The 25,676-nt window shown below is 45.2% G+C and overlaps 1 protein-coding gene across 1 annotated transcript in view; it reads right to left on the bottom strand.

Annotated features, from left to right (window-relative positions):
• LOC102246045 (rho GTPase-activating protein 44) overlaps positions 1 to 25,676 on the bottom strand; it is a 99,323-nt gene that overhangs the window by 39,315 nt on the left and 34,332 nt on the right. The window contains exons 7-10 of the mRNA XM_014547009.1: positions 23,168 to 23,285; positions 13,271 to 13,339; positions 11,368 to 11,449; positions 10,796 to 10,923 (exon numbers count right to left, since the gene is read on the bottom strand). Of these exons, the coding sequence (XP_014402495.1) occupies positions 10,796 to 10,923; positions 11,368 to 11,449; positions 13,271 to 13,339; positions 23,168 to 23,285 (397 nt within the window). The remainder of the gene's footprint in view (positions 1 to 10,795; positions 10,924 to 11,367; positions 11,450 to 13,270; positions 13,340 to 23,167; positions 23,286 to 25,676) is intronic.

Below are 25,676 nucleotides of genomic sequence, written 5' to 3'. Positions count from 1 at the left end.
GGTGCTAATCTAGCCTTTGCCTGAGGCTATCCGGCAAATGGCTCTGCGCAGGGCTTGGGCGGGGCGGGTCGCACAGGATCAACAGGGCAGGCGGAGGGAGCAGTTATGGCCGCTCTCAGTCCCGTTCCCAGAGGCTCTGCTTCTCAGAACCCCAGCAACCACTGCAAACCTCGGAGAGAAAGCTGCCCTCACGTTCCGAGGGATGCCAGACAGTCCCGCTTCTCCCGTTTGAGTCTGAGTCCCTAGAAACTCACCCGGATCTGGAGCTCAGAGTCTGAGACTCCCTCCCGATTGAAAACGACAACCGCGCCCTCAGCCACCAGCCCGCTTTGCGCACGCACTTCGGTACCTTTGTATTTTCCACACTGCGCCTCCTCTGAGCCTCGGTATGCTGTTCTCTTTCCTTCTAGTTGAAGAATTTCCCCTCAGCCAGCCTTCCTGTGGTTCTGGGTGATGTCCGTTCCGTCTTTTAGTTGTATTTTTGAAATGGTTGTTCGAGGCAGCAAACTCCGGTGTTTACCTATGCCGCCATCTTGGTTTTTCTCTACATTCTTTCTGATTGGTGTTTTGGGCTTCTTACGATATATTCCTAGAAGTGGGGTCACTGGGTCAAATGGAAGTTCCATTTTTAATATTTTGAGGAAACTTCATACTGTTTTCCATAATGGCTATACCAGCCTGCATTCCCGCCAGCAGTGTACTAGGGTTTCCTTAGCTCCACATCCTTGATAGCACTTGTCATTTGTTAATTTGTTGATAGTAGCCATTCTGACAGGTGTGAGATGGTACCTCATGGTCGTTTTGATTTGCATCTCTCTGATGATCAGTGACTTTGAGCATTTTTTCATATGTGTCTTGGCATTCTGTATGTCCACTTTGGAGAAGTATCTATTTAGGTCCTTTGCCTATTTTTTAATTGGACTATCTTCTTTCTGTTAAGTTGTATGAGTTCCTTATGTATTTTGAATATTAACCCTTTACCAGATGTACCATTGCCAAATATGTTCTTCCATACAGTGGGCACCCTTTTCATTTTGTTGATGGTTTCTTTTTCTATTCAGAAGCTTTTTATTGTGAAGTAGTCCCATTTGTGTACTTTCTCCTTAGTTTCTTTTGCCCTAGGAGATGTATCCGTAAGCATATTGCTACAAGAGATGTCTGAGATTTGCTGCCTATCATTTGTTCTTGGACTTCTATGGTTTCATGACTTACTTTAAGTCTTTTTATCCATTTTGAGTTTATTCTTGTGTTTGGTGTAAGTTGGTGGTCTAATTTCTTTCTTTTTTTAAATATATCTGTCCAATTTTCCCAACACCATTTATTGAAGAGACTATCTTCACTCCATTGTATGCTCTTGCCTCCTTTGTCAAATATTAATTGATCATAATGGCTTGGGTTGATTTCTGGGGGTCTCTGTTGTATTCCATTGATCTATATGCCTGTTCTTTTGCCAAATCCAGGCTGTTTTGATTGCAGCTTTGTAGTATAACTTGAAGTCTGGTATTGTGATTCCTCCAACTTTTTTCTTCTTTCTCAAGATTGCTACAGCTATTTGGGGTCTCTTTTGGTTCCATATAAATTTTTGGAGTATTTGTTCTAGATCTGTGAAATATGCTGTTGGTATTTTAATAGGAATTGCACTGAAATTGTAGATTCCCTTGGGTAGTATGGACATTTTAATGATGTTGGTCCTACCAATCCATGAACATGGTATATTCTTCCACTTTCATATATCTTATTCTATCTCTTTTTTCAATGTCCTGTAGTTTTGAGAGAAAAGGTCTTTTGCCTCCTTGGTTAGTTTATTCCTAAATATCTTAATTTTTTTTTGTTGCAATGGTAAATGGGATTGTTTGTTTAATTTCTTTCTGAAAATTCATTATCTCTCTATATAAAAGCCTAAGTGACTGAACGACCAGTTGACCTGTTGTTGTGACGTGCACTGACCACCAGGGGGCAGACGCTCAATGCAGGAGCTGCTCCCTGGTGTTCAGTGCACTCCCACAGTGGGAGCGCCGCTCAGCTGACAGACGGGCACCAGACGCCGGGCTCATGGCTGGTGAGTGTAGCTGTGGTGGCACGAGGCTCTCCCACCTCCTTGGCAGCACTACCATGGCAGCGGTAGGCATAGCAGGGCCGGGATGAGTGGGAGTGGCATGGTGCCTGGCCAGGGCTCGGGCTCCTCCCCAGCTGCCTGCTGCCTGTCCTATAGGGATCAGGCCGAAACTGGCAGTCCAACATCCCCTGAGGAATCCCGGATTGCAAGAGGGTGCAAGCCAGGTTGAGGGACCCCACCGGTGCACAAATCCATGCACCAGATCTCTAACTGGTGTATGAGAAAGCTGTCAATGTTTGGGTGTTGATTTTGTATCCTGCTACATTGCCAAATTCATTTATTAAATCTAGTAGTTTTTTGGTGGAGTCTTTAGGGTTTTCTATATACAATATCATGTCATCTGCGAATAGTGAGAGTTTTATTTCCTCCTTTCCAATTTGAATCCCTTTTATTTTTTCTTCCTGTCTAATCACGATGGCTAGCACTTCCAGTACTATGTTGAATAGGAGAGCTGAAAGTGGGCATGCCTGTCTTGCTCCTGTTCTTAGGAGAAATGCTTTTATTTTATTTTTTTATGCAAGGCAAATATCCTTACTCCTTTGGGAGGGTGCGCACGCACACTATCTGGGAGCACATGCACACTGAGAGGGTGGTCTGTTCGGGCTTTTATGCCTGATGAACATCATCTGTTTCTCACTCTTGATTGGAAGAGCTTAGGCTCACACTCTTGCACAATTGGCTAATTTAAAGGAAGGGGCTGACCTTTGCTGTTTCAAAATGGCAGCCCCCCAGGGAAGCTGCAAGTCACGGGAGCCAAAATGGTGGCTGCCAAGTCATATGACCCAAATGGTGGCTGCCTAAACTCCCTTCTTTGACAGAAAAAATTACTTGCTTATTCTCACAATTCCCCCCTTTTCTCATTTAACTCTTTTCTTCAAACTCGGTTAACATTTGTTGACTTTCATGCTCTGCAGTGTCTAGGAGAAGATTATTTTGCTACTAGAGGCCTGATGCATGAAATTTGTGCAAGGGCCTTGGCCCCAGCCCCCACCCACCACCACCACTGCGGCCCCCACCTGCCGTGGCTGTGGCCAGGGTCCTCTGCTGCCTCTGTCTTGGCCCCCGCCCACTGTGGATTTGTCTGGAAGGAAGGACGTCTGGTCTAATTAGCATATTACGCTTCTATTATTATAGATTTGGTCAATGGGGTTTCAATTACCCTTTCGATAAGACCCCTCATACATAAGGTGATACAACATCCCATTACTATAACTCCTAACCTGATTGATTATCAAAGAGGAGAATATGGATACCATCATTACCTTCCATTCTCTGAACCACTGCTCTAGTAAATCGGAGAAAGGATCCTCAGTTCCAGGATTCTCAGCTAACTCATTAGCTAAAGCTGCTAGTCCCTGTAGGGACTTAGTGATGATTCCATCTGGAGCTGTGTTGTTGGGGATGAATGTACAACATTGGCCTAGGGGAAATGCTTTTAGATGTTGCCCACTGAGTATGATGTTGGCTGTAGGTTTGTCATATATGGCCTTTATCATGTTGAGATGTGCTCCTTCTATTCCCTAAGAGTTTATTTTTTAATCAAAAATGGGTGTTGGATTTTGTCGAATGCTTTTTCTGTATTTATTGATAAGATCATGTGATTTTTGTCTTTCAATTTGTTTATGTGATGTATCACATTTATTGATTTGCGAATATTGTACCAGCCTTGCATCCCCGGGGATAAATCCCATTTGGTCATGGAGTATGATCTTTCTAATATATTGCTAGATCTGATTTGCTAATATCTTGTTGAATATTTTAGCATCTAAGTTTATCAGGGATATTGGCCTGTAATTCCCTTTCTTTGTAGTGTCTTTATTTGCTTTTGGAATTAAGATAACGCTGGACTCATAAAAAGAGCTGGGAAATGTTTCTTCCTCTTGGATTTTTGGAATAGTTGGGGAGTATAGGTGTTAGTTCTTCTTTGAATGTTTGGTAAAAGTCACCTGTGAAGCTATCCGGACTCTGGCTTTTGTTTGCTGGGAGGTTTTTTTATTACTGCTTCTATTTCATCAGTTGTTATTGGCCTATTCAGGTTTTCTTATTCTTCCTGATTTAGCTTTGGGAGATTATATTTTTCTGGGAATTTATCCATTTCATTCACATTGTCCAGCTTGTTGGCATATAGTTGTTCATAGCACTTTCTTATAATCCTTTATATTTTGGTGGTGTTGGTGGTTACTTCTCTGCTTTCATTTCTGATTTTATTTATTTGAGTCCTCTGTTTCTTGATGAGTCTGGCTAGTGACTATCAATCTTGTTTATCTTTTCAAAGAACTAGTTCTTGCTTTCACTGATTTTTTGTATTGCTTTTTAAAGTCTCTATGTCAGGGGTCCTCAAACTATGGCCCGCGAGCCACATGCAAATACAAATATTGTATTTGTTCCCATTTTGGTTTTTTACTTCAAAATAAGATATGTGCAGAATGCATAGGAATTTGTTCATAGTTTTTATTTTTATTTTTTATTTTATTTTTTTTCATAGTTTTTTTTTTTAAACTATAGTCCGGCCCTCCAACGGTCTGAGGGACAGTGAACTGGCCCCCTGTTTAAAAAGTTTGAGGACCCCTGCTCTATGTCATTTATTTCTGCTCTCATCTTTATTATTTCCTTCCTGCTACTTATTCTGGGCTTTTCTTGTTCTCTTTCTAGTTCTTTAAGTTGTAGGGTTAATTTTTCTTGTTTTTTGAGGTAGGCCTATAGTGCTATGAACTTCCCTCTCAAGACTGCTTTAGCTATGTCCCAGAGATTTTGGGTTGTTGTGTGTTCATTTTCATTTGTTTCCAGAAAGTTTTTCATTTCTTTCTTGATTTCATTGGTAACCCATTCATTCCATATAATAAAAGCCTAATATGCAAATTGTCCCCTCGACTGAGAGTTCGACTGGGAGTTCAACTGCTCGCTATGATGTGCGCTGACCACGAGGGGGTGGCGCAGAACATGGCAGGCGTCAGCGACATGACGCTGGCAGCGGGCGGCAGTGGAGGTGCTGCTGGCCCTGATGGGCCCCGACGAGAGTGGTAATGTGGTGGGATGGTGGAGCAGGGGAGCAGGTAGCACCAGGCCAAGGTGGGAGCCCTGCAGATGGGGGGCAGGGCCACCACCCGGCTCCCAGGCATTGAGGGAGCCATGTGGGAGCCCGATTGCCCTGCAGACAGCTACCAGCGGTGGTGGTGCGGGGGCAGGGCTGCTGTCTGGCTCCCAGGCACTGAGGGAGCTGGGCGGGGGGCCGATGACTCAGGTGGAGGGGTGCGCATGGGGGCCCGGGGGCCCAGGTGCTGCCCAGGACCCAGAGGTCAGCTGGGACCTGCCCTTCCACGCCAGACGTTTGCACTCAAAACTGCAACCCATGCACGAATTTTGTGCACCAGGCCTCTAGTCCTATATAATAAAATCCTAATATGCAAATTATCCCCTCAACCAGAAGTTCAACAGAGAGTTTGACCAGGGGGCAGGGCCAGCAGGCCAACTGCCCACGGCCCCTCCCTCTGGCCGGCCCGATCGGGGTGGGCCAGCCAGACCCCATCTATGCACAGATTCATGCACTGGGCCTCTAGTTGTTTAATAACATGCAAATTAGCCTCCATGTGTTTGAATGTTTTTGAGTTTTTTTACTGTAGTTGATTTCTAATTTCATTCCACTGTGATCTGAGAAGATGCTTGATATGATTTCAATCTTCTTCAACTTGTAGAGACTTGTTTTGTGTCCTAACACATGGTCTATCTCTGTGAATAATCCATGTGCACTTGAGAAGAATTTATATTCTGCAGCTTTGGGGTGAAATATTCTATAAATGTCCATTAAATCCATATGATCCAGTGTGTCCTTTAGAATCACTGTTTCCTTGTTAAATTTTTGTCTGGAAGATCTATCCAGTGAAGTCACAGGGGTGTTAAAGTCCCCTACTATGACTGTGTTGTTGTCAATCTCTCCCTTAAAGTCCTCTAGAAGTTTTTTAAAAATACATTTAGATGCCGCTATATTGGGTGCATATATGTTTATCAGGGATATATCCTCTTGCTGGATTGATCTCTTCAGTATTATGTACTCATCTTTGTTGTCTCTTGTGATGGCCTTCATTTTGAAGTCTGTTTTATTGGATATTAGTATTGCTACCCCAGCTTTTGTTTCTTTTCCATTTTCAATGTAAAACTTTTTTCCATCCCTTTACACTCATTCAGTGTGAGTCTTTTGTTCTGAGGTGGGTCTCTTGTAGACAGCATATAGTTGGGTCATGTTTTTGTATCCATTCAGCTACCCTATGCCTTTTGATTGGAGCACTTAATCCATTTACAGTTAGGGTTATTATTGATGGGTACTTATTTATTGCCATTTTAATTCTGTATGCCTAGGTTTGTCTCTCTGTTTCTTCTCATTACAGCAGTCCCTTTAGCATTTTTTGTACTACTAGCTTGGTGGTGATGAACTCCTTTAGTCTTTCTTTGTCTGGGAAGCTCTTTATTTGACCATCTATTTTTAATGATAGTGCTGCTGGATATAGTAATCTTGGTTTCAGATCCTTGCTTTCCATTACCTTCAGTACTTCATTCCCTTCTGGTCTGTAGAGTTTATGATGAGAAATCAGGTGTCAGCCTTATGGGAGTGTAGGTAACAGCTTGCTTTTCTCTTGCTGCCTTTAAGATTCTCTCTTTGTCTTTAATTTTGGCATTTTAATTATGATGTGTCTGGGCATGGGCCTGTTTGGGTTCTTCTTGCTGGGGGTTCTCGGTGCCTCCTGAATTTGTGTGACTTTTCCTTCACCAGGTTAGGGAAGTTTTCTGCCATTATTTCTTCAAACACATTCTCTATCCCTTTTCCCCTTTCTGCCTCTTCTGGCTCTCCTGCTATGCAAATATTGCAACATTTCATGTTGTCCCACAGCTCTCTTAAGGTGTCCTCCTGTTTCTTAATTGTTTTTCTTTTTGGGTCTCTAATTGAGTGACTTTTTCAACTCTTGTCTTCTAATTCACTGATTGGATCCTCAGTTTCCCCTAATCTGCTGTGTATTCCTTCCAATGTGTTCTTTATTTGTGCTATGTCATTCTTTATTTCTGTTTTCATAGTTACTATATCTTTTTTCATTCTGTTGAGCATCTTTACCATAATTATTCTGAATTCTATATCAGATAAATTTCTGATCTCCATTCCATCTCTCTCTTCTGGAGAATTCTCTTGTTCTTTTATTTGGGGGTTCTTTGTCTCCTCATTTTGGCTGCCTGTTTGGATTTGTGAATATGTATTAGGTAGATCTGCTATGACTCCCAGTCTCTAGTGCAGGACAGTGTCAGAGGCTGTTTCTGTCTAATTAGATCAAACAAAGACTCAAAGCCTCCAGAGACTGCCTCTGCTTGCAGACTGTAGGATTTAGTCTTGAATTGCCCTCAGGCAATCATCCACAAGTGTGAATAGAGCTTTTCCTAACAGGGTGGGGTGATTGCTTCTGCCTGGAGGCTAATTGTTATCATCAGTCTCTTAATGGGTCTCAGCAACTCCACTCCTTGGGGCAAGGTGTTTTCCAATAGGGTAGGTCAGCTGTCTTTCCCCCAGGCAAAACCACCTACTTAGCAATTGTCAGTCTCTATGTGGTCTCCACTTTCTGTCCTCAGTTATCAGGGTTCTCTCCAGTGAGTCTTCAGATGATTATTCAGGGAGTTTTTCTGTATTTGAGTTGTAATTCCAGTTTGGTCCTAGGAACGTGTTCATGCAGCATCCACTTACTCTGCTGCCATTTTTAATTTCTCCAGGGATATACTTTTAGATCCAAATGAAGCCTGTGTCCTCAGGGTAAGGTAGACGGGATGGTGTTTGAGGGAGGCATGCTCCCTTCAGCCCCTCATGTTCTGTTCTCAGAGTTACTTTAAAAAAATACATTTTTATTGATTTCAGAGAGGAAGGGAGAGGGAAAGAGAGAGAGAAACATCAATGATGAGAGAGAATCATTGATCAGTTGCCTCCTGGATGCCCTACACCGGGGATCGAGCTCGAAACCCAGGCATATGCCTTGACTAGGAATTGAACCATGACCTCCTTGTTCATAGGTCGACCCTCAACCACTGAGCCATGCTGGTGTGGCATCAGAGTTATTTTTGAATTGCTGTCATCCTTTTCAAGTGAAACCCCTACCTTCTGCGAAGTTAACGTGAACTAGGAAGAGAAAGAGAAGAGGCCGGGGTAGGTGGAGAGGAGACAGATGCAGGTCAGACTTGGAAAGGAACCCCAGGTCCCAGACAGGAAGTTGGACATGGGTTGAAGACCTTGTGGTTTCTGTTTCACCTTCTCAGCTCCTGGCATTCTGTGATGTAACCCTTCTGGCGGAGGCTCCTGGTGGAGGCTCCTGGCTACTTTACATGGAGGGTCCCCAATTCCCAAATTCCTTTAGGAGAAAATGTTCCTGGTCTGAGTTGGGGTCTGCTGAGGTCAGTCAGTCCCTTCTTAGTACAGGCGGAGAGATGCCCAGAGATCTCGGGTATACATGCGAGGAAGCTCCCAAACGTGTCTGGTTAGGGAGCAAGCGCAGCAGCCATGATGCAGACAGCAGCCACAGCTCCCAGAAGAGGTAGGACCTGCTGGACACACACAGCCACGCAGGGAGAGAATCGCACTCGGCAATGGACAGGCCAGGAGAAGGAAGCAGAGTCACCAAGCACAGCTTCAGCTTGACTATGTAACTGAGAAGACTGTTCCATTGAGAGACACAAAAACGGGAGAAGAACGTGATTGTTCACATAGTGAGTCCCGGAAAGGAGGAGTGGGTGGTGGTGCGGATGCAGACTCAGAAATGCTGAGTTATCTTAAGAAATTGGGAGCACAGAAAACAAACCCAAAGAGCTGAGGGAAGGAGCACGAGGCTGCGGCTGAGTGGAAACAGGACTTTACTCTGTTGAGGAAACCAGAGTGCAGTTGTTACTAACGTATCTGCTGATGCATAGTAGGGAAGGATTAAAGTGAAATAGTGAAGGTCTGACGTGAGGCAGAGAGGCCCAGGGTCAGGAGATGAGACAGGAGATGCCAGCTCACCTGACTTCTGTTCTTCAAAATCTAGTTTATACTTGTTAGAAATTTAAAGATATTGATAAATTATTTTACTTTAAGTATGTAATAATGTTATAGTTATATCTAAAAATATTCCTAATCTTCTGGAGAAACCTACTGCAGTATTATAGACGAGATGATATAATGTCTGGGAGTGGCTTCAAAACACCCACAGCAGGGTGGGGGCAGGACGTGGAAGTGGCGATGGAACAGGGCTGACCCAAGCGAGGGGATGAGGCTGCTTATCTTAACATTAAGTTTTTCCACAATTAAAAAAAAAATGATGGGAAGGAAAAGGCCCTCTATGAAACTGTGCCCCAGGGACTTACAGATCTTCTCATCTTGAATTGATAACATGAGAAAATGCCTGGCACTGAAAACTTAGTCAAAAGACACTTATTCTCATTCCTTTTGAATGGCCAGCATCCAGAACAGCCTGACATAGAGGGAGCGGCCAGCATACCAAGTCAAGTCTCCTTTCATCACTGTTTATCCCCCCTTTACCTGTTCCTACCTCCTCCCAACCCCCTTCCCCTCTGACAGCTGTCAGTCTGTTCTCTGTATCTATGAGTCTATTTCTATTTTATTTGTTTATCTGTTTTATTGATTTCAGAGAGAGGATGGGAGAGGGAGAGATAGAACCATCAATGATGAGAGAGAATTATTGATCAGCTGCCTCCTGCACACTCCCTACTGGGGATTGAGCCTGCAACTGAGCATGTGCCCTGGCTGGGAATCGAACCTGATTCATGGGTCGGCGCTCAACCAACTGAGCCCCAGTGGCCAGGCTCTATGAGTCTGTTTTTATTTTGTTTGCTAGTTTTTTTGTTCATTAGGTTCCACATGAGTGAAATCATCTGGTACTTGTCTTTCCATGAAAGACTTATTTCACTCAGCATAATGCTCTCCAGGTCCATCCATAAAAGGTAAGATTTCCTTCTTTTTTTATGGCCAAGTAGTATTCCATTATGTAAATGTACCACAGATTTGTTATCCAGTCATTCACTGATGGATACCTGGGCTGCTTCCAAACCATGGCTATTGCAAATAACACTGCAGTGAACGTAGGGATGCATATATTCTAAAAGGTCTATTTTAAAAATTGGAACTTAGGAAGAAGACAGAGGAGGAGGGGGAAGGGGAGTAGTAGGGAAGGAGGAGGAAAACGAAGGCAAAGCAACAGCAGCCGCCAAGACTCATATTAAACATGAAGAAGGAGCCCTAGCTAGTTTTTCTCAGTGGTTAGAGTGTTGGCCCTTGGACTGAAGGGTCCTGGGTTCGATTCTGGTCAAGGGCACGTACCTTGGTAGCTGACCCGACCCCTGGCCCTGGTCGGGAGGCAACCAATCGATGTGTCTCTCCCCCTCCCTTCCACTCTCTCAATGGAAAAATATCCTCGGATGAGGATTAATCACAACAACAACAAACATGAAGAAGGAATGGCTGGACTGTGGCTGGACGTTCCTCACGGCCAGTGTTATCAGTCTCCCTGTGAAGGGAAGGCTCATAGGCGAGAGCAGGACCCATCTGGGCTCTGCAGGAGAGAGGCTGTACCCCATGTTGCCATGTTTGGTTTTGGGGGCCAGGTGGGGATGATGCCAGGAGAGAAGATGCTGCCAGGGCTGGGGCTGGCCGTGTGGACCTACCTCCTCCTGCATCCCACACTCCAGCAGCATCGTGACGCAGGCCTCGATGGGGAAGGCGATCTCCCGGCCGCTGATGGTGAGGTGCTCCTCCAGGGGCTTCCCGAAGGACGGCTTCTCCACCCAGGCCTCTGCGGGGGGTGCGGGGGATGCAAAAAGGAGGCCGTGAGGGGTGAGTGAAGGAAGGCCTGCTGGACCATGTCTTTCCTCTTATACAGATTATCCTAAGACCACGAAAGACACGGAGGCCCAGTTGAGCCTCCATCCCTGTGGTTTGGGGTGACTGAGAAGACAGGGCAGGGTAGATGCTAACTGGCTGTGTGCAGGGCTGTGGGGCCTCCCGTAACAGGTAACACACACTTCCACTCACATCCACAGCCCCTCATCCCCGGGGACAGTGGGTCTGTGTGAGCTCGGCTTCACCGCAACTGGACCAGGCACCGGCCTGTGAAGTGCTGGCAGCCCATCGAACGTGACCCGTGGGGAGAGCGGAGGGTGAACGGATGCAGGCCGGGGTGGCCTCTGGGAAGGCGAGCAGCCCAACCCTCCCTCCAGTCACACAGATGTGCACTCACCCTGCTGTGCTTTTATCTGCGGCAGCACGGCCTGCAAGAGCGCCAGCGACTTCCTGTGGTACTCAGCCTGCACTTCTATGAGCTGAGAAGACACAAGAGCAGGTGTTACCCTTTGCCAAAGGCCGGGGAGCACAGGCCGCTGCGCCCTTGGGGCTCTCTGCCTGAAGGTGCTGGTTACTCTCAGGGAAGCGGGTGGAGCCCCTACTCCTTCCTCAATCACCCAAAACCATGGGCATACTTCCCCTTAGTCTCTGTAGCAACAGCCACGGTGGGAATGTGGGAGGTGGGAGAACCGTCCAGGTGAGGGGGACCCCAGAGCTGGAGCTCGACCTAGAGAGCTAGCCTTTCCTGCCATCTTACCATACCAAGCACCCCCCCAAAGCAAAAGGCAACACAGAGAGGTAAGATGATAGGAGGATATAAATGAAAACCACATTGAGAAATCCATTTGCCTATTAGAGCTAAAGGCCATTAACCAATGCGCACGCGCACGCGCGCACACACACACACACACACACACACACACACACACACACACAACACATCTTGTTTTCTGCAAAGATATAACTGATCAGAAACTTGTGTCTTGACCCACAATCCTCTGCAAGTCCCTAGGGAGGTAAAATTGCTTTGGTTATAATGATATGGCTCCCGGAACAGTCCCTCCCAGCTATGTTGGCCATCCCACTGCTAAAACAGCTGCTGAACTGTGGCTAAGAGTCGAGGAAAACCTGTGAGCAATAGTTACTTCATTTATCTTCTGAACTCCTCCTTCCCCCTCAAAAACGGGGCATCTATGAGGGAAGGAGAATGACTCACAATTTAAACGCTTAGTGTGGAGGGTAGATACTATTGTTTCCAACTAAAAATAAAATGAATTTTTAAAAAATCAGAATATTGAAATAAATGGCATACAAATGACAATTAGGCAGCCTAATAATGCTTGCAATGTCAACATTTCATTAGTTTTAACAACCCTGAAGTTGAATATTACCTTCACCAACAAAAGCAATGGAGTATACTTGAAAGTATATTACTCCTTCAAAATAACTTTCTAGGTTGGAAGGAATGCATATCTGCTTTTTCAGGGTAGAGGACACACCTCTGGACTTCTGTCCACTGATGGAAGTGCTGGAAGATGGCCGACAGCCCACAGCCATTCGCACACTTAGCGAAGCACCCTCAACCTCTCAGGATGCCCCCCCGCCCGTTCCTTCTCTTTATCTTTCTTATCATCCCGTCACTTCCCTATTTCTAATTTATACTTTTTCTCAACTCAGATCCTGTTTCTCTCTCTTTAAACCTGCTTTCCTCAACCAGAAGAAGGCAAACAGGTCACACCAATCATCGTTTACCTACCTGTCATCATCCTGGCAAAAACCCAGGTTAAAACTAATCTGTGCTGGGGGGCGGGGTTACCATCTTCCCAGGTCCTTGTTTATGATACACCAGGGTTTTCAGGCTTGGCCCTACTTCCGTCTGGAAAATTCTTTGTGTACGGGCTGCTCTGTGCATTGCAGGATGCTTAGCAGTATCCCGACCTCTACCCACTAGATGCCAATAGCACCTCCCCCAAAGGTGGCAGCTAAAAATGTCCCCAGTCATTGCCAAATGTCTCCTGGAGGAGGCAGCAAAACCATCCCGGCCTGGGAGCCACTGCACAGACCTCTGAGTTGCAATGACCTTCATGAATGAGGTTGCTTTAAGGGTTTTCTAGGGGGGGTGGTTTCCATACAAGGAGAAAGAGAAGGTAGGGTTTTTTCACAGGTACAACAGTCACATCCCGCTCTTTTCCGTCACATGCTCAGCCACGGGGCCTCAGTCCCACGCCCACACTCCTTCCTGTCCGCACCAGGACTCTTACAAACAGACTGTAAGCTGTCTCACCTTCATGGACCCTTACCGTTTGGAAGTAGTTTGCATAGTCGATTTCTTTGGCCACAAAACTGTACATGTCAGCTGACAGCTGGTCCTGCGGAGGTAAAATGCACAACCAAGGTGAAATGATAGAGTGGCTAATGCATGGGTCCAGACCTCAGAGAAGAACAAGCCTTCACATGGTTCAATCTCATCTTTTCTTTTTTTAATATTAAAAAAATCTTTGTTTTTGAAAGTATTATGTATGTCCCTTATTCCCCCAATGACCCCTTCTAGCTCACTCCCACCCCCCTCCCCAGGTCCTCACCACCCTATTGTCTGTGTCCATAAGTTATGTCCCCTCCCCAGGTCCTCACCACCCTATTGTCTGTGTCCTTAGGTTATATATATATGCATACAAGCTCTTTGGTTGATCTCTTCCCACCCCCTCTCATCCCTGCCTTCCCTCTGAGGTTCAATCTCATCCTATATAATATCCTATATAATAAAAAGCTAATATGCAAATTGTCCCCTCGACCGGGAGTTCAACCAGGGGACCGGCCAGCCAGCCAACTGCCTGCGGCCCCTCACCCCGGCCAGCCCGGCCCAATTAGTCCTATCGGGGCAGGCCGGCCGGACCCCACCCAAGCATGATTTCGTGCCCGGGCCTCTAGTTTTCAATAAAACCTGACATGTCACAAACTCTGCCCTGGACATTTCCATGCTGCCTGACCTCGGCCCAGGGAATGGCAAGTGTGAACGGAACACCTGTGCCAGGGGTTCCCAAAGGATTTCAACACGGGGTCCTCGTTGGGAGATAGGAAAGCTGGTGTGGGGGTGATGTGCAAGCTACTCCCACTCCTCTGCAGCTTACACCACCTCTGGGAAGCAGCTGCTGAGTATAAACTGTGCTGTCTGCTCTTCCTTCTCTCATTTCGTCTCTGATTATTTTACTGCTTTGCTGTCCTTCATTCTCAATACTGATTGGTTGATAAGCAGCATATGAGAAAGAGACAGCAGCACACCAACTGCGAAGAAGTTGGATAAGACAGGTGGGCAGGGGAAGGATTGCTGATTCAGAACATAGCAGAACCTGACTCAGCTGAGGCACATGCAAATCCAGTGCTAACTGTCCTGTGCTCCACGAGATGGTGCAATGGCCCGACGCTGTGTTTGACCTGCAATGTGTTCTCCTCAGAGAACCATTTTCAGTTCCGCAGAAACATCGTAGAAGGGACAAGCAAGCACACCTGAGCAGGATGGAGTCTCGCCACTAATCACGTCTCTGAGCACCGTTGCGCAAGTCACATGATCTCTCAAGCTCCTCCCTGTTGGGTTGCCTCAGGTAGGAGATCTTGAGAAGAAATACTAAGTGGAGGAGTTAAGAGTCTAGAATGTTCCCTTGGAGGTGAACGTTACTGCTTTGCTGTCCTTCATTCTCAATACTGATTGGTTGATAAGCAGCATATGAGAAAGAGACAGCAGCACACCAACTGCGAAGAAGTTGGATAAGACAGGTGGGCAGGGGAAGGATTGCTGATTCAGAACATATCAGAACCTTGACTCAGCTGACACGCATGCAAATCCAGTGCTAACTGTCCTGTGCTTCACAAGATGGTGCAATGGCCTGATGCTGTGTCTGACTTGCAATGTGTTCTCCTCAGAGAACCATTTTCAGTTCTGCAGAAACATCACAGGAGGGACAAGCAAGCACACCCGAGCAGGACGGAGTCTCGCCACTAATCACGTCTCTGAGCACCGTTGCGCAAGTCACATGATCTCTCAAACTCCTCCCTGTTGGGTTGCCTCAGGTAGATCTTGAGAAGAAATACTAAGTGGAGGAGAGAAGGGTCTAGAATGTTCCCTTGGAGGTGAACGGGAGACCAGCACAAGAAGCTGACCCAGATACTGAGTGAGTTAAAGCCGGCAGCTCCACGCTGCAGGGAGAGCCTGTTTCACGGAACCTCCTGTTCTATCCCAACCCACCACCCCGCCCCGCAACTGCCAGTTAAGCCCATTCCTAGTGAGACGGCTAGGATGTGCGGAGCCATCTGTGTCCTTTCCCGGTCTCCTGTGTCCTTCTCCAGGCAAGCATTGTGGGCACGTCCTCAGAGGGCTCTTGTCCACGAGACACAGGACCAAGGCACCGAGCTAAAGGGGAAGTGTGTTCTCTGAGCTTGGAGCACAGAGGAGGCCAAGCTGTCCTGGGCCAGTTTCAGACCAGGAAGAAAGGGAACCAATGAGTTAACATGCACTAGGAACCATCTAGGCACCAGGCACGTCACATGGGATTCTCCTGCCACATGGAATGCTCATCTCTTAGGTATGTGTGGGATTTCCAGATTCAGAGGAGCAGGTACCAAGAGTTCAAGGATCTTATCTGTCTGTCCTCCTAGGTCTCAAACGTGCTTCTGACAGTAGGGGCTCAATACTATTTGCTGTGAGAACAAATGAAGAAATGGAGCTCAGCAAGGGAAGCTTTCCCGAAGAACAGCATGGGCCCTAAGACCCCCCTCAGCTCCCTTTCGCCAGAGCATCCCGATAGCGAATGCCTTCATAGGGCTGCCCAGTCTGCCAAAGGGTCAGGAGAAAGCAGATTTGCGGGGAATCAGCCTCCCCACGCCGGCAGGTCCAGCAGACACCATTATTGTAGCATGAGGGAGCGACGCCAAGTCAGGGAAAAACAAGGGCTGGGTGATGCATGGCTCTGCAGACAGAGGAAGAGACCCCAGGAAGGACCAACGCCAGGGCAACTGCATCTTCACCAGCAGAGTTTAGAGAAGCCGACCACCCGTGTGTGCCCTCGGAGACAGACAGGAGTTCCGAAGGCACAGTCAGACGACGGCCTTATTAAGTGAGCAACGTGGCCTCCCAAAGAGCCACACAGCAGAAAGACAGTGACACTGCAAACAGAGTTTCCATGCACCTAAACCATCAGTGAATTTTCTATAAAGAAAACAACTTCCATCAATAATCACCAGATTTAAATGTGTTTAAAAATCATTTGTTTGCTGATTTTTGCATTAATCGACACTTGGAAAAATACCAAGTAATTAACCCCGCCCACCAGTAACCCCAACAGCAGAGATAATGGCCATAAGCTGTGATGTGCTTAGTCAGCATTTATGTTAATTGGCCCATGTTTGTATGATCACTTGGCTTACAAAAAAGAGGCCAGGATGCTTTGTAGCTCATTTACTCCTAGAAAAGCATGTTTTATACTTAATAAATGGATGGACTAGGTTTCTATTGTTGGATATTGTGTTTTTAGTTTTTCCCACTATAATGACATTTGAATAAGTATTTGTTTATACAGATTTGCATCCATCTCTTGATTATTTCCTTAGGATAAATTCTGCAGTTAAAATTAATTTTGATTATATAATTCCTTATAGTTAAATTTAAAAATATTAGAAAGATGACAACGAGTTGGGACATTAGGGCTTTTGATATAGTATATTGTCAACCATCAGAAAAAACATTTTTTACTATAAGAATTAATCCATAAATATTTGTTTTTACAGTAATTGCTTAATTCTGTTTAAACACAATCAAATTTATAGATAAAATTTAAATATGTTCCTAATTTGTAGTTGGCTTTTTTAAGAGGTTAACTTTCTTCTAAATGTATTACCTATTTGTGTCAATTCCTTGTTGACATTAAGTGCCCATTTTTCTGTAGAAGACTTTATATATAAGATTTGTGAGAATTCTTTAGATGGATGAGACCAAGAGCTTAATCAAATGCTGCTAATATTTTCCCCAATTTTCCATTTATCTTTTGACACTATTTGCAACTTTTTTCGGTCCTATACTTTTTTAATGGCTCTTCCATGTGGTAGTGTCTATTACATTTTTCACTCTATGATTTCCTCCTTTGCTAATTTGCTTAGGGCACCTCAACCAACAGTATAAATATTCATATATATGTTCAGTGAAGAATATAACATTTACATCTTTAATACATTGGAACTTACTTTAGTACTTATATCAGATACAGAATTTTTTAAAGAGCTAACCAAAGGTCTCAATACTGTTCACAAACAGAACAGACTGTCTCCATGAATTTGAAATGTCACAGATAAACCTTCTCACTCACTTAGATTTTCTTCTGACTAGGATGTCTTCCCTCTCCCCCACACCCCCTTTCTATATATTTTTTAAAAATAGTACCTACATTTTAATTATGTAACTTCACAATACATTGTAAGAGACAGAAATTCAAAGCTCCAATAATTCTCCCACATTAACTTTAGAAACCCTTTATTACCCTTTGAAGCATTTATTACAATTATATCAACTTACACAGTTCTGGGGGAATTAAAATTTTGATAACATTGACTTTTCTCATCTAGGAACATCTCTCAATTTTATAGACTTTGATTTGCTCAGTCCTATTTTATAATTATCCTACATTATGATATTATTGTAGGATTTTGAATATTCCTGTTGTTAACACAATCCCTAAGATATTTATATACTTCTCTCTTAAATACTTTTTCTTGGCAGAGAGTATAACCTTGATCTTTATAACTGACTTCTGGTTTCCAGTCTGGCTCGCAAGATCAGAAGTCACCACCAGCAACGTGTAAAACGCTGAACAAACTGAAAAATCAACAGCTTTTCTGCTCCATCAGAGAAGTGAGGTCACACGGCAAACCACTGCCCCCGAAGTGGAGAAAGCAGGTGAGTAAGAGAATCACACACTTGAGCAGAACCAGAATGGTCTGACCATCGCTGAGGCCCCGTGTGCACATGTCTGATGGTTAAACTCTGGGGACACCCAGTCACTGCGGTGAGACTCACAACACAGAGTCCTCACAGTGAACATCAGAGAAACCCTCTCCAGCTTTCAACAAGGGGGAGGGGAAAGGAACAGCTTTGAGCACTTGAGCATTTTATTCCTCTTAGCAAGGCCTACCCTCAGGAGAAAGTCTTTCATCTGAGCCTAACCTAGGTTTTTTGTTTTTTGTGAATCCTCACCTGAGGATCTTTTTCCATTGATTTTTTAGAGAGCGTGGAAGGGAGGGGGAGAGAAACATCGAAGTGAGAGAGAGACATTGATGGGTTGCCTCCTGCAACTGAAGTACACACCCTTACCAGAATCGAACCCATGACCCTTCAGTCCACGGGCCGATACTCTATCCACTGAGCCAAACCCACTGAGAAACCAGCGAGGGCCCTACAGGGGGGTTATCAGAGCCTGACCTGGGGGAAGGGAAATACTCAGTTCTATCAGGGTCTAGCCTTCAGACACTGGGAAGGAGAAATACCCAATCCCTAGCCAGCCTGTCCCTCCTAAATCTAAAACAAAAACTAACAAACCACAGAATCTGAAACAACAACAACCGAGAAGCACTGGTGAAGTTCAAAGCCTGGAGCACAGGCCTCTCTGGGAGACAGACCTACTCCTAGGACAGCAGAGCCCTCCCCTTCCCCCACCTTCCCCGCCCTGTCACTCAAGGCCCAGCTACCACAGTTCCCTTTACCCACTCCGCCACACCCACCTTTTTCATACTAAACTGCAAAAAAGCAGATTGAAGAAATGAAACAAGCATCACAGCCTGGGTTGGATATGGCAAAAATGCCGGCATTATCAGGCTAGGAACATGTTTTTAAACTATGATTAATATGCTAAGGATTTTAATGGAAAAAGTCGACAACATGCAAGAACATATGGATGGATGCTATACATTAAAAAGGAAAAAGAAAAGAAATGCTGTCACATAAGTAAACCAAGCCTTTGATGGGCTTGTCTGCAAATTGGATATGACTGAAGATAGGACCTCAGAGCTAGAGGATATGACAACAAAACTTCAAAACTGAAAAGCAGAGAAAAAAGACAGGAACAAAGGGAACAGAATACATGAGAACTGTGGGGCAACTTCCGAATGTGTAACATATGCTTGGCTGAAATACTAGAGGGAAGAGAAGAAAGAAAGGAACAGAAGCAACATTTGAAGAAATAACGAGTGAGAATTTCCCCAAGTGGATGTCAGAAACTAAACCACAGGTCCAGGAAGCTCAGAGAACACCAAACAGGATAAATACCCCCCCCCACACACACAACAAAAAAGGTGCATATAGGCATATCATATTCAGAAAAAAATATTAAAAAAAAATTTTTGAAAGAACCACAGAGGAGAAACATATTACCCACAGAGGAGCAAAGATAAGAATTACATCTGACTTCTCAGAAACCAAGAAGAGAGAGAAGTGTTAAGATAAAAACACAAACAAGAATCCCCACCAACCTCGAATTTTGCACCCTGTCAAATTAGTCTTCAAAAGTAAAGAACTAAAGACTTTCTCAGACAAATGGAAACTGAGAGAATTTGTTGCCGGTAGACCTGCCTTGCAAGAAATGTTAAAAAAATTTCTTCAGTGGAAGGAAAATTATATTGGTCAGAAACGTAGCTCTACATAAAGGAAGAGAATCAGAGAAGGAATATGTAAAGATAAAATAAACTTATTCTTAATGGACCTAACAGATATGTTTGTTCAAAATAATAGCAACAATGCATGTATACATGTGTGTGTAAACATACATAGATATCTATGCTATGTATGCTTATGTATAAGTGAAATGGATGGAATTAGAAATAGTTTGTTACTAAAAGGTACCTGCATTACATGTGAGGCAGAAAAGTGTTACTCAAAAGTGGACTTGGATTAGTTGTAAATGTATAATGCAAACTGCAGGGCAACCACTAAAAAGGTAAGAAAAGAAAAAGAAATGTAATTGATATGCTAAAAAAGGAGAAAAAAATGGAACCATAAAAAAATGTTCAATTAAAACTTCAAAAGGCAGAAAAAAAAGGTAGAGGACCAAAATAGTAGCAAAGTACAAAGGCAACACTAGAAAAATAACAAATATGACAGATATCAATCCAATTATATCAATGATCTCCTAGATATCAATGGACTGAATAAATACACCAATGGAAAGACAGAAATGGTCACAATAGATTAAAAAGAGACCAAGTATGTTGTCTATAAGAAACTCAGGTTAAATATAAAGATACATATCACCATCTATATATTAAGTATCAATATATAAATTAAAAGTAAAGGGATAGAGAAAGATACACCATGCTAACACTAATCAGAAGAAGCGGGCTCAGCTATATTCATTTCCCACAGAGCAGAATTCAGAGCAAGGAAAGTATCAGGATAAAGAGGAATCATGCATCATGACAAAGGGCTGATTCTACAAGAAAACATAACAACCCTTAATGATGTACCTAACCACAGAGCATCAAACTACGTAATGCAAAAATGATACAACTGTAAGAGGAAATAGGAGTCCATTCTTATAGTTGGACTTATCACCCTCATATAAGAAATAGACACGCCAGAAGGCATGAAATCAGTGTGGACATGGTTGAACTTAACGGCATAATCAATCGAGCAGGTATAACTGATATCTATAGACTACTCCATCCAACAGCAGCAGCACACACATTCTTTTCAAGCTCACAGGGAACATTCACCAAGAGAGACCACATTCTGGGCTATAAAATACACCTTACCAAGTTTAAAAAAATAGAAATCATATAATACCTGCTCTCTGACCACAATGAAATGAAATTAGAAGTCCATACGGAAAGCTAGCAGGGAAAATCCCAAAGTGATATTGGGATTTTAATTGCAAATTAAAATAACAATGAGATAGCACTATTAGAATCACTGAACTTCAAAACACTGACACCACCACCTGTTGTCAAGGATGCGGAACAAAGCCACTCTCATTTGTTACTGGACTACGAAATGGTAGGACCATTTTGGGACTCAGTGTGGAAGTTTCTTACAAAATGAAAGATACTCTTACCACAAGATCCAGAAATTAGGCTTCTTGGTTTTTACCCCAAATTAATTGCAAATGTACAAATACCTGCACACAGATGTTCACAGCAGCTTTATTTGTAATTGCCAAAACCTGCAGGCAACCAAGATCTCCTTTAGTAGGTAAGAAGATAAATAAACTGTGGTATATACAGAAAATGGAATATTATTCAGCACTAAAAAGCAATGCGCAATTAAGCCATGAAAAGACATGGAGACATTAAGTGAAAGGCATTAAGTGGAGAGACAGGAAGTGAAAGAAGCCAGCCTGAGAAGGCCCCTGACCACGATTCAGCTACACGACATTCTGGAAAACGCAAACCAGTGGAGACCGTGAGCAGACCAGTGCTTGCCAGGGTCGGGGAGAGGGTGGGGGTGATCAGGCACAGAGGACTTGTAGGGCAGGGAACCTGTTCTGTGTGACACAACAGTGGTGAATGCATGTCACTGTACGTCTGCCAAAACCCCTGAACTACTGGAGTTACTTCACTTGGTTGTACAGTACTGCAGGCTGAGATCATTAATTCTTTTTTTTTAATATATTTTTATTGATTTCAGAGAAGGGAGAGGGAGAGAGAGACAGAAACATCAATGATGAGAGAGAGAGTCATTGATCAGCTGCCTTCCCCATCCCATACTGGGGATTGAGCCTGCAACCCGGGCATGTGCCCTGACCGGAATTGAACTATGACCTCCTGGTTCATAGGTCGACGCTCAATCACGGGGAGCCACATGGGCTGGGCGAGATCATTAATTCTTTAAACATTTTTCAATGTTTCTAATTCCAGAGAGAAGTTCCACCTGACTCTGAGTGTCACCTGAAGGCAAGGTCAAAGTCAGCTGCACGGGGTGATCATAAAGGAGAAGTTGGTGGACAAGCTAACAGACTAGACAGAGCTGCACAGAACAGAGGCATCTGCATGCAGAGGGACTACTTTTCCCCTAAAACTGTGATGAAGACAGCAGTTCCCAGCACAGTTCCAGAAGCATGACCTTTACCCCCAAACTAACAGATCTGTACATTTGCAGATGTCCATGCACAGAGAATGGCACTGCTAATGGCATTGCACGAATGGTACTGCTGTCAGTCCTATGAAACGTCTGTGGGGGAAGCGGCCGGGACACATCTGACCACGTGTGATGAAGGTCTCCCCCACCCCTGAGTGCGGAGGTGGGCTTCTCAGGAGGCATTCCTCTCAGCTGGGAACTTTTCTCCTCCGGGACTACCTCCTGGACGAGGTAGGGAAGAGTCTCCCAGCAGCGAGGGATTGATAAAGTGACTGGGAAATATTAAAAGGCACCCGAGGTAATTTACCAACAGTGAGCTAAGGCTCATGTGTCGTCTAAATCAGGGGTGGGGCCCAACCGACATGGCTCAGTGGTTGAGTGTCAACCCTATGAACCAGGAGGTCATGGTTCAATTCCCAGTCAGGACACATGCCCAGGTTGCAGACTTGATCCCCGTAGAGAGTGGTGCAGGAGGCAGCCAATCAATGATTCTCTCTTATCACTGATGTTTCTATCTCTCTCTCCTGCCCCCTTCCTCTCTGAAATCAATAAAAATATATTTAAAAATAAGTAAGTAAATAAATAAATATTCTAACATCTGTATATTTGGATATTTGTAACATCAATCATGGGCCATACAAAATTATCAACTTAGCCTGCTATATTTGGTCAAACATTTAATTAACTCCCCCCTACTGCCTTGGCAGGGCCAGACCAAATGATTTTACAGGCCCTTGGGTTGGACGATCCCCACCCCTGGAAATGATCAACTGTGCTATGCAGCCTAGAAACTATGAATTGGGATGCACGACTCACAAAAGCTTCAAGCAGACACCACAGTCATTTTCTCTTTGCCTACCAGGCAGGAACACCAATGATCAGCCCTGCTGCCCACCTGTCTATGTCACCCTCAGAGCCCCAGCTCTCAGGATTCATGCCCGGCTCTTTGCAGACGCTGGCCGGCAAGCTGGGGTCAGTTAGTTCAAGCTGAGGCTCACCCTTAGGGTTTTAACAGAACTCCCGTGAACAAAAAGGGACTCCCTTAGGGCTCCCCCGTCTGTCTCAGTAGAGAGGAACAAAGAGGGGGTACCCTGCAAATCTCCACTCTGTTGGCAGCCTCCTCCATTTCTTCCCTGAGGGCATCAGCTTTGGCACCCGCAGGCTGCAAGCTGCTGGACAACCCTGAAGACTTGGAAGTCTGCTGCCACCTGATGGAAAACAGGAGAGAAAGAGGAGAGGTGTGAGACACGTAGCCCTGGGGACGCTGGGAAGGATGAGAAAACAGCTGGTTGCAAACCCTACTCAGGGACAGGGCAAGCATGCCCAGTGAGCCACCATCGTCCCTGTTGTCTTCTGACACTCAGGCCGAATGACGTCACCATCACGTTCTCTGAACCACATCCCCAGCCTGTCCTGTGGCATTCGCGTTAGGAAACACCCACTTACCTAGTCAGGTAGGCCAGGTGAGAGGGTACGTGGGTGAGAGTAAAAACAAGCCTGAAGGCAAAAATCTCCCCTGGTCAAACCCAGGGCCCTTATGACTGATTAAACTTAGTTTTAGATCCCAGCTCTATAAATCACTCCCCCTCCTCTCTTTCTCCCCACTTCTCCCAGGTCCAACAAATCAGGGCACCCCTAGCCCTCGGTGTCTTGTGCTTTTGCCCTATTTCATCTGGAGCCTGCACACCATCGGGAGCCGGGCTTTTGCGCATGGGCTTCCCACTCTCCCGGATGGGCCACTCATAGCAAAGCAGCCGGTCCTTCTCTGCTGCAGTGCTCGGGGTTTGGAGTGAGGCTCTGCCAGGGCCGAGCGGCCCTCCTTCTGTTCTACACCACTGGTAGGCACACACAACGCTCCTGGCAACAAGCAGCTACCTCATTTATACTTTCCTGAGCACTTATCTTTGTGCAGAGAACACTGGCCGTCTGAGGAAACTCCTGTGGGGAAGCACAGATACTTCTGGTTGCTATGTCACTGTCAGCGAATTAGCAAAAGCAGGCCCTGAAGGAGGCTGCAATTATACTAGACAGTGGTAGCCACAGCGGGGAACACAGTGGGCTCCTCGTCTATTGAGTCTATAAACTCAGAGGCTCACAGAGTAAGAAAAATAAGTCAAGTGGGTCATTATCTTACAAAGTAGTCCGCTCGATCCTTTATTTTCTACTTGTAACAGGGAAACGAGATGCATAACTACTTCTCAGTTCTAAGAGAAACAATAGTGTAATCAGGATGAGAAGGGCCCAGTCTCAGGAAGGGAGGAGGACCACAGGGGAGAGGGGGCCCAGGCAGGGGGGTAAGGGGTGTGGCACTGTCTAGAGCAGCGGTCGCCAACCTTTCCCTCACGGGCGGAGGACCACAGGGGAGAGGGGGCCCAGGCAGGGGGGTGAGGGGTGTTGCACTGTCTAGAGCAGCGGTTGCCAACCTTTTGGACCTCACGGGCCACCAGTGGTCCGCGGACCACCGGTTGGCGACCCCTGGTCTAGAGGCAGCTGCTCTCCACGGGCTGAGGAAGCCCAGGCATTGATTAGAGAAGCTGGAAACTGTCAGGTAAAGGCCCCTGATGCAATGTGGCAACCGACGAAGCAGCTTCCTTTCCACACTGTGCTGGCCGACAGTGTACAGACGGAGCCACCGAGCTCACGGCCCATGCGCAGAAGAAAGGCGTCACCCTTACTCAGAGCCGAGTTCGATCACTGGGTGTTTTCTCTACAGGATTTTCACGTTCTCTTTTGTTACATGCAGGGCAAAGAGAAGAGTGCAAGACCACGATACAGGAAAGGGAAACAAACGTAGCAAAATAAAGGGTGATTTGTCTCTTAGAAAACGCACTCACAGGGAAAATTACTTTAAAAGGCTTTGGGTCATCAGCTGGTTAGAAACACTAAGGACAGACACCCATGTCCTGGGAGAGCTTCCGCATGAAGGGAAGAATTCAGGGCACATTAGGAAAGAAACCCTCTCCTCCAAGATGTTTACAAATCTAAGGTAACAGATAAGGACTAGTAAAGATTCCTGCGCAATTCTTTCTTGTAATGGTTTGTCCTACAAACATGTTATATTCAATTAATACCTCCCAGGTTTAACATTTTACTCTTTAAAAAAAATGTTTTTATTGACTTTTAGAGGGAGAGGAAGGAAGAGGAATAGAGAAACATTGATTGGCTGCCTCCTGCACGCCCCCTACTGGGTGTCAGACCCACAAGCCAGGCATATGCCCTGACCGGGAATTGAACCATTAACCATGTGGTGCCTGGGTTGATGCTTAACCACCGAGTCACACTGGGTGGGCAAATCATTTTATGTTATTTTATTTTTGTGTGAATCCTCACCCAAGGATATTTTCCATTGATTTTTAGGAAGAGTGGAAGAGAGAGGGACAGAGAAAGAAACATCGATGTGAGAGAAACACGTCGATTGCTTGCCTCCTGCACGAGCCAGACCAGGGCCTGGGCTGGGGAAGAGTCTGCAACCAAGGTGTTAGGTCAGAGAGAGCCCAGGATCGGATACATGCAGACATGTGACGAGATAATGGACTCCCCCTGGCATGTCTAACAGATCAGCATGCCAGACACAGATACTGGCTTCTCCACGACCCCCA

This window comes from Myotis brandtii, unplaced genomic scaffold (genome assembly GCF_000412655.1).
Source record: "Myotis brandtii unplaced genomic scaffold, ASM41265v1 scaffold461, whole genome shotgun sequence".
Classification (NCBI taxonomy): Eukaryota; Metazoa; Chordata; class Mammalia; order Chiroptera; family Vespertilionidae; genus Myotis; species Myotis brandtii.
This window is presented reverse-complemented; position numbering and strand designations above follow the sequence as displayed.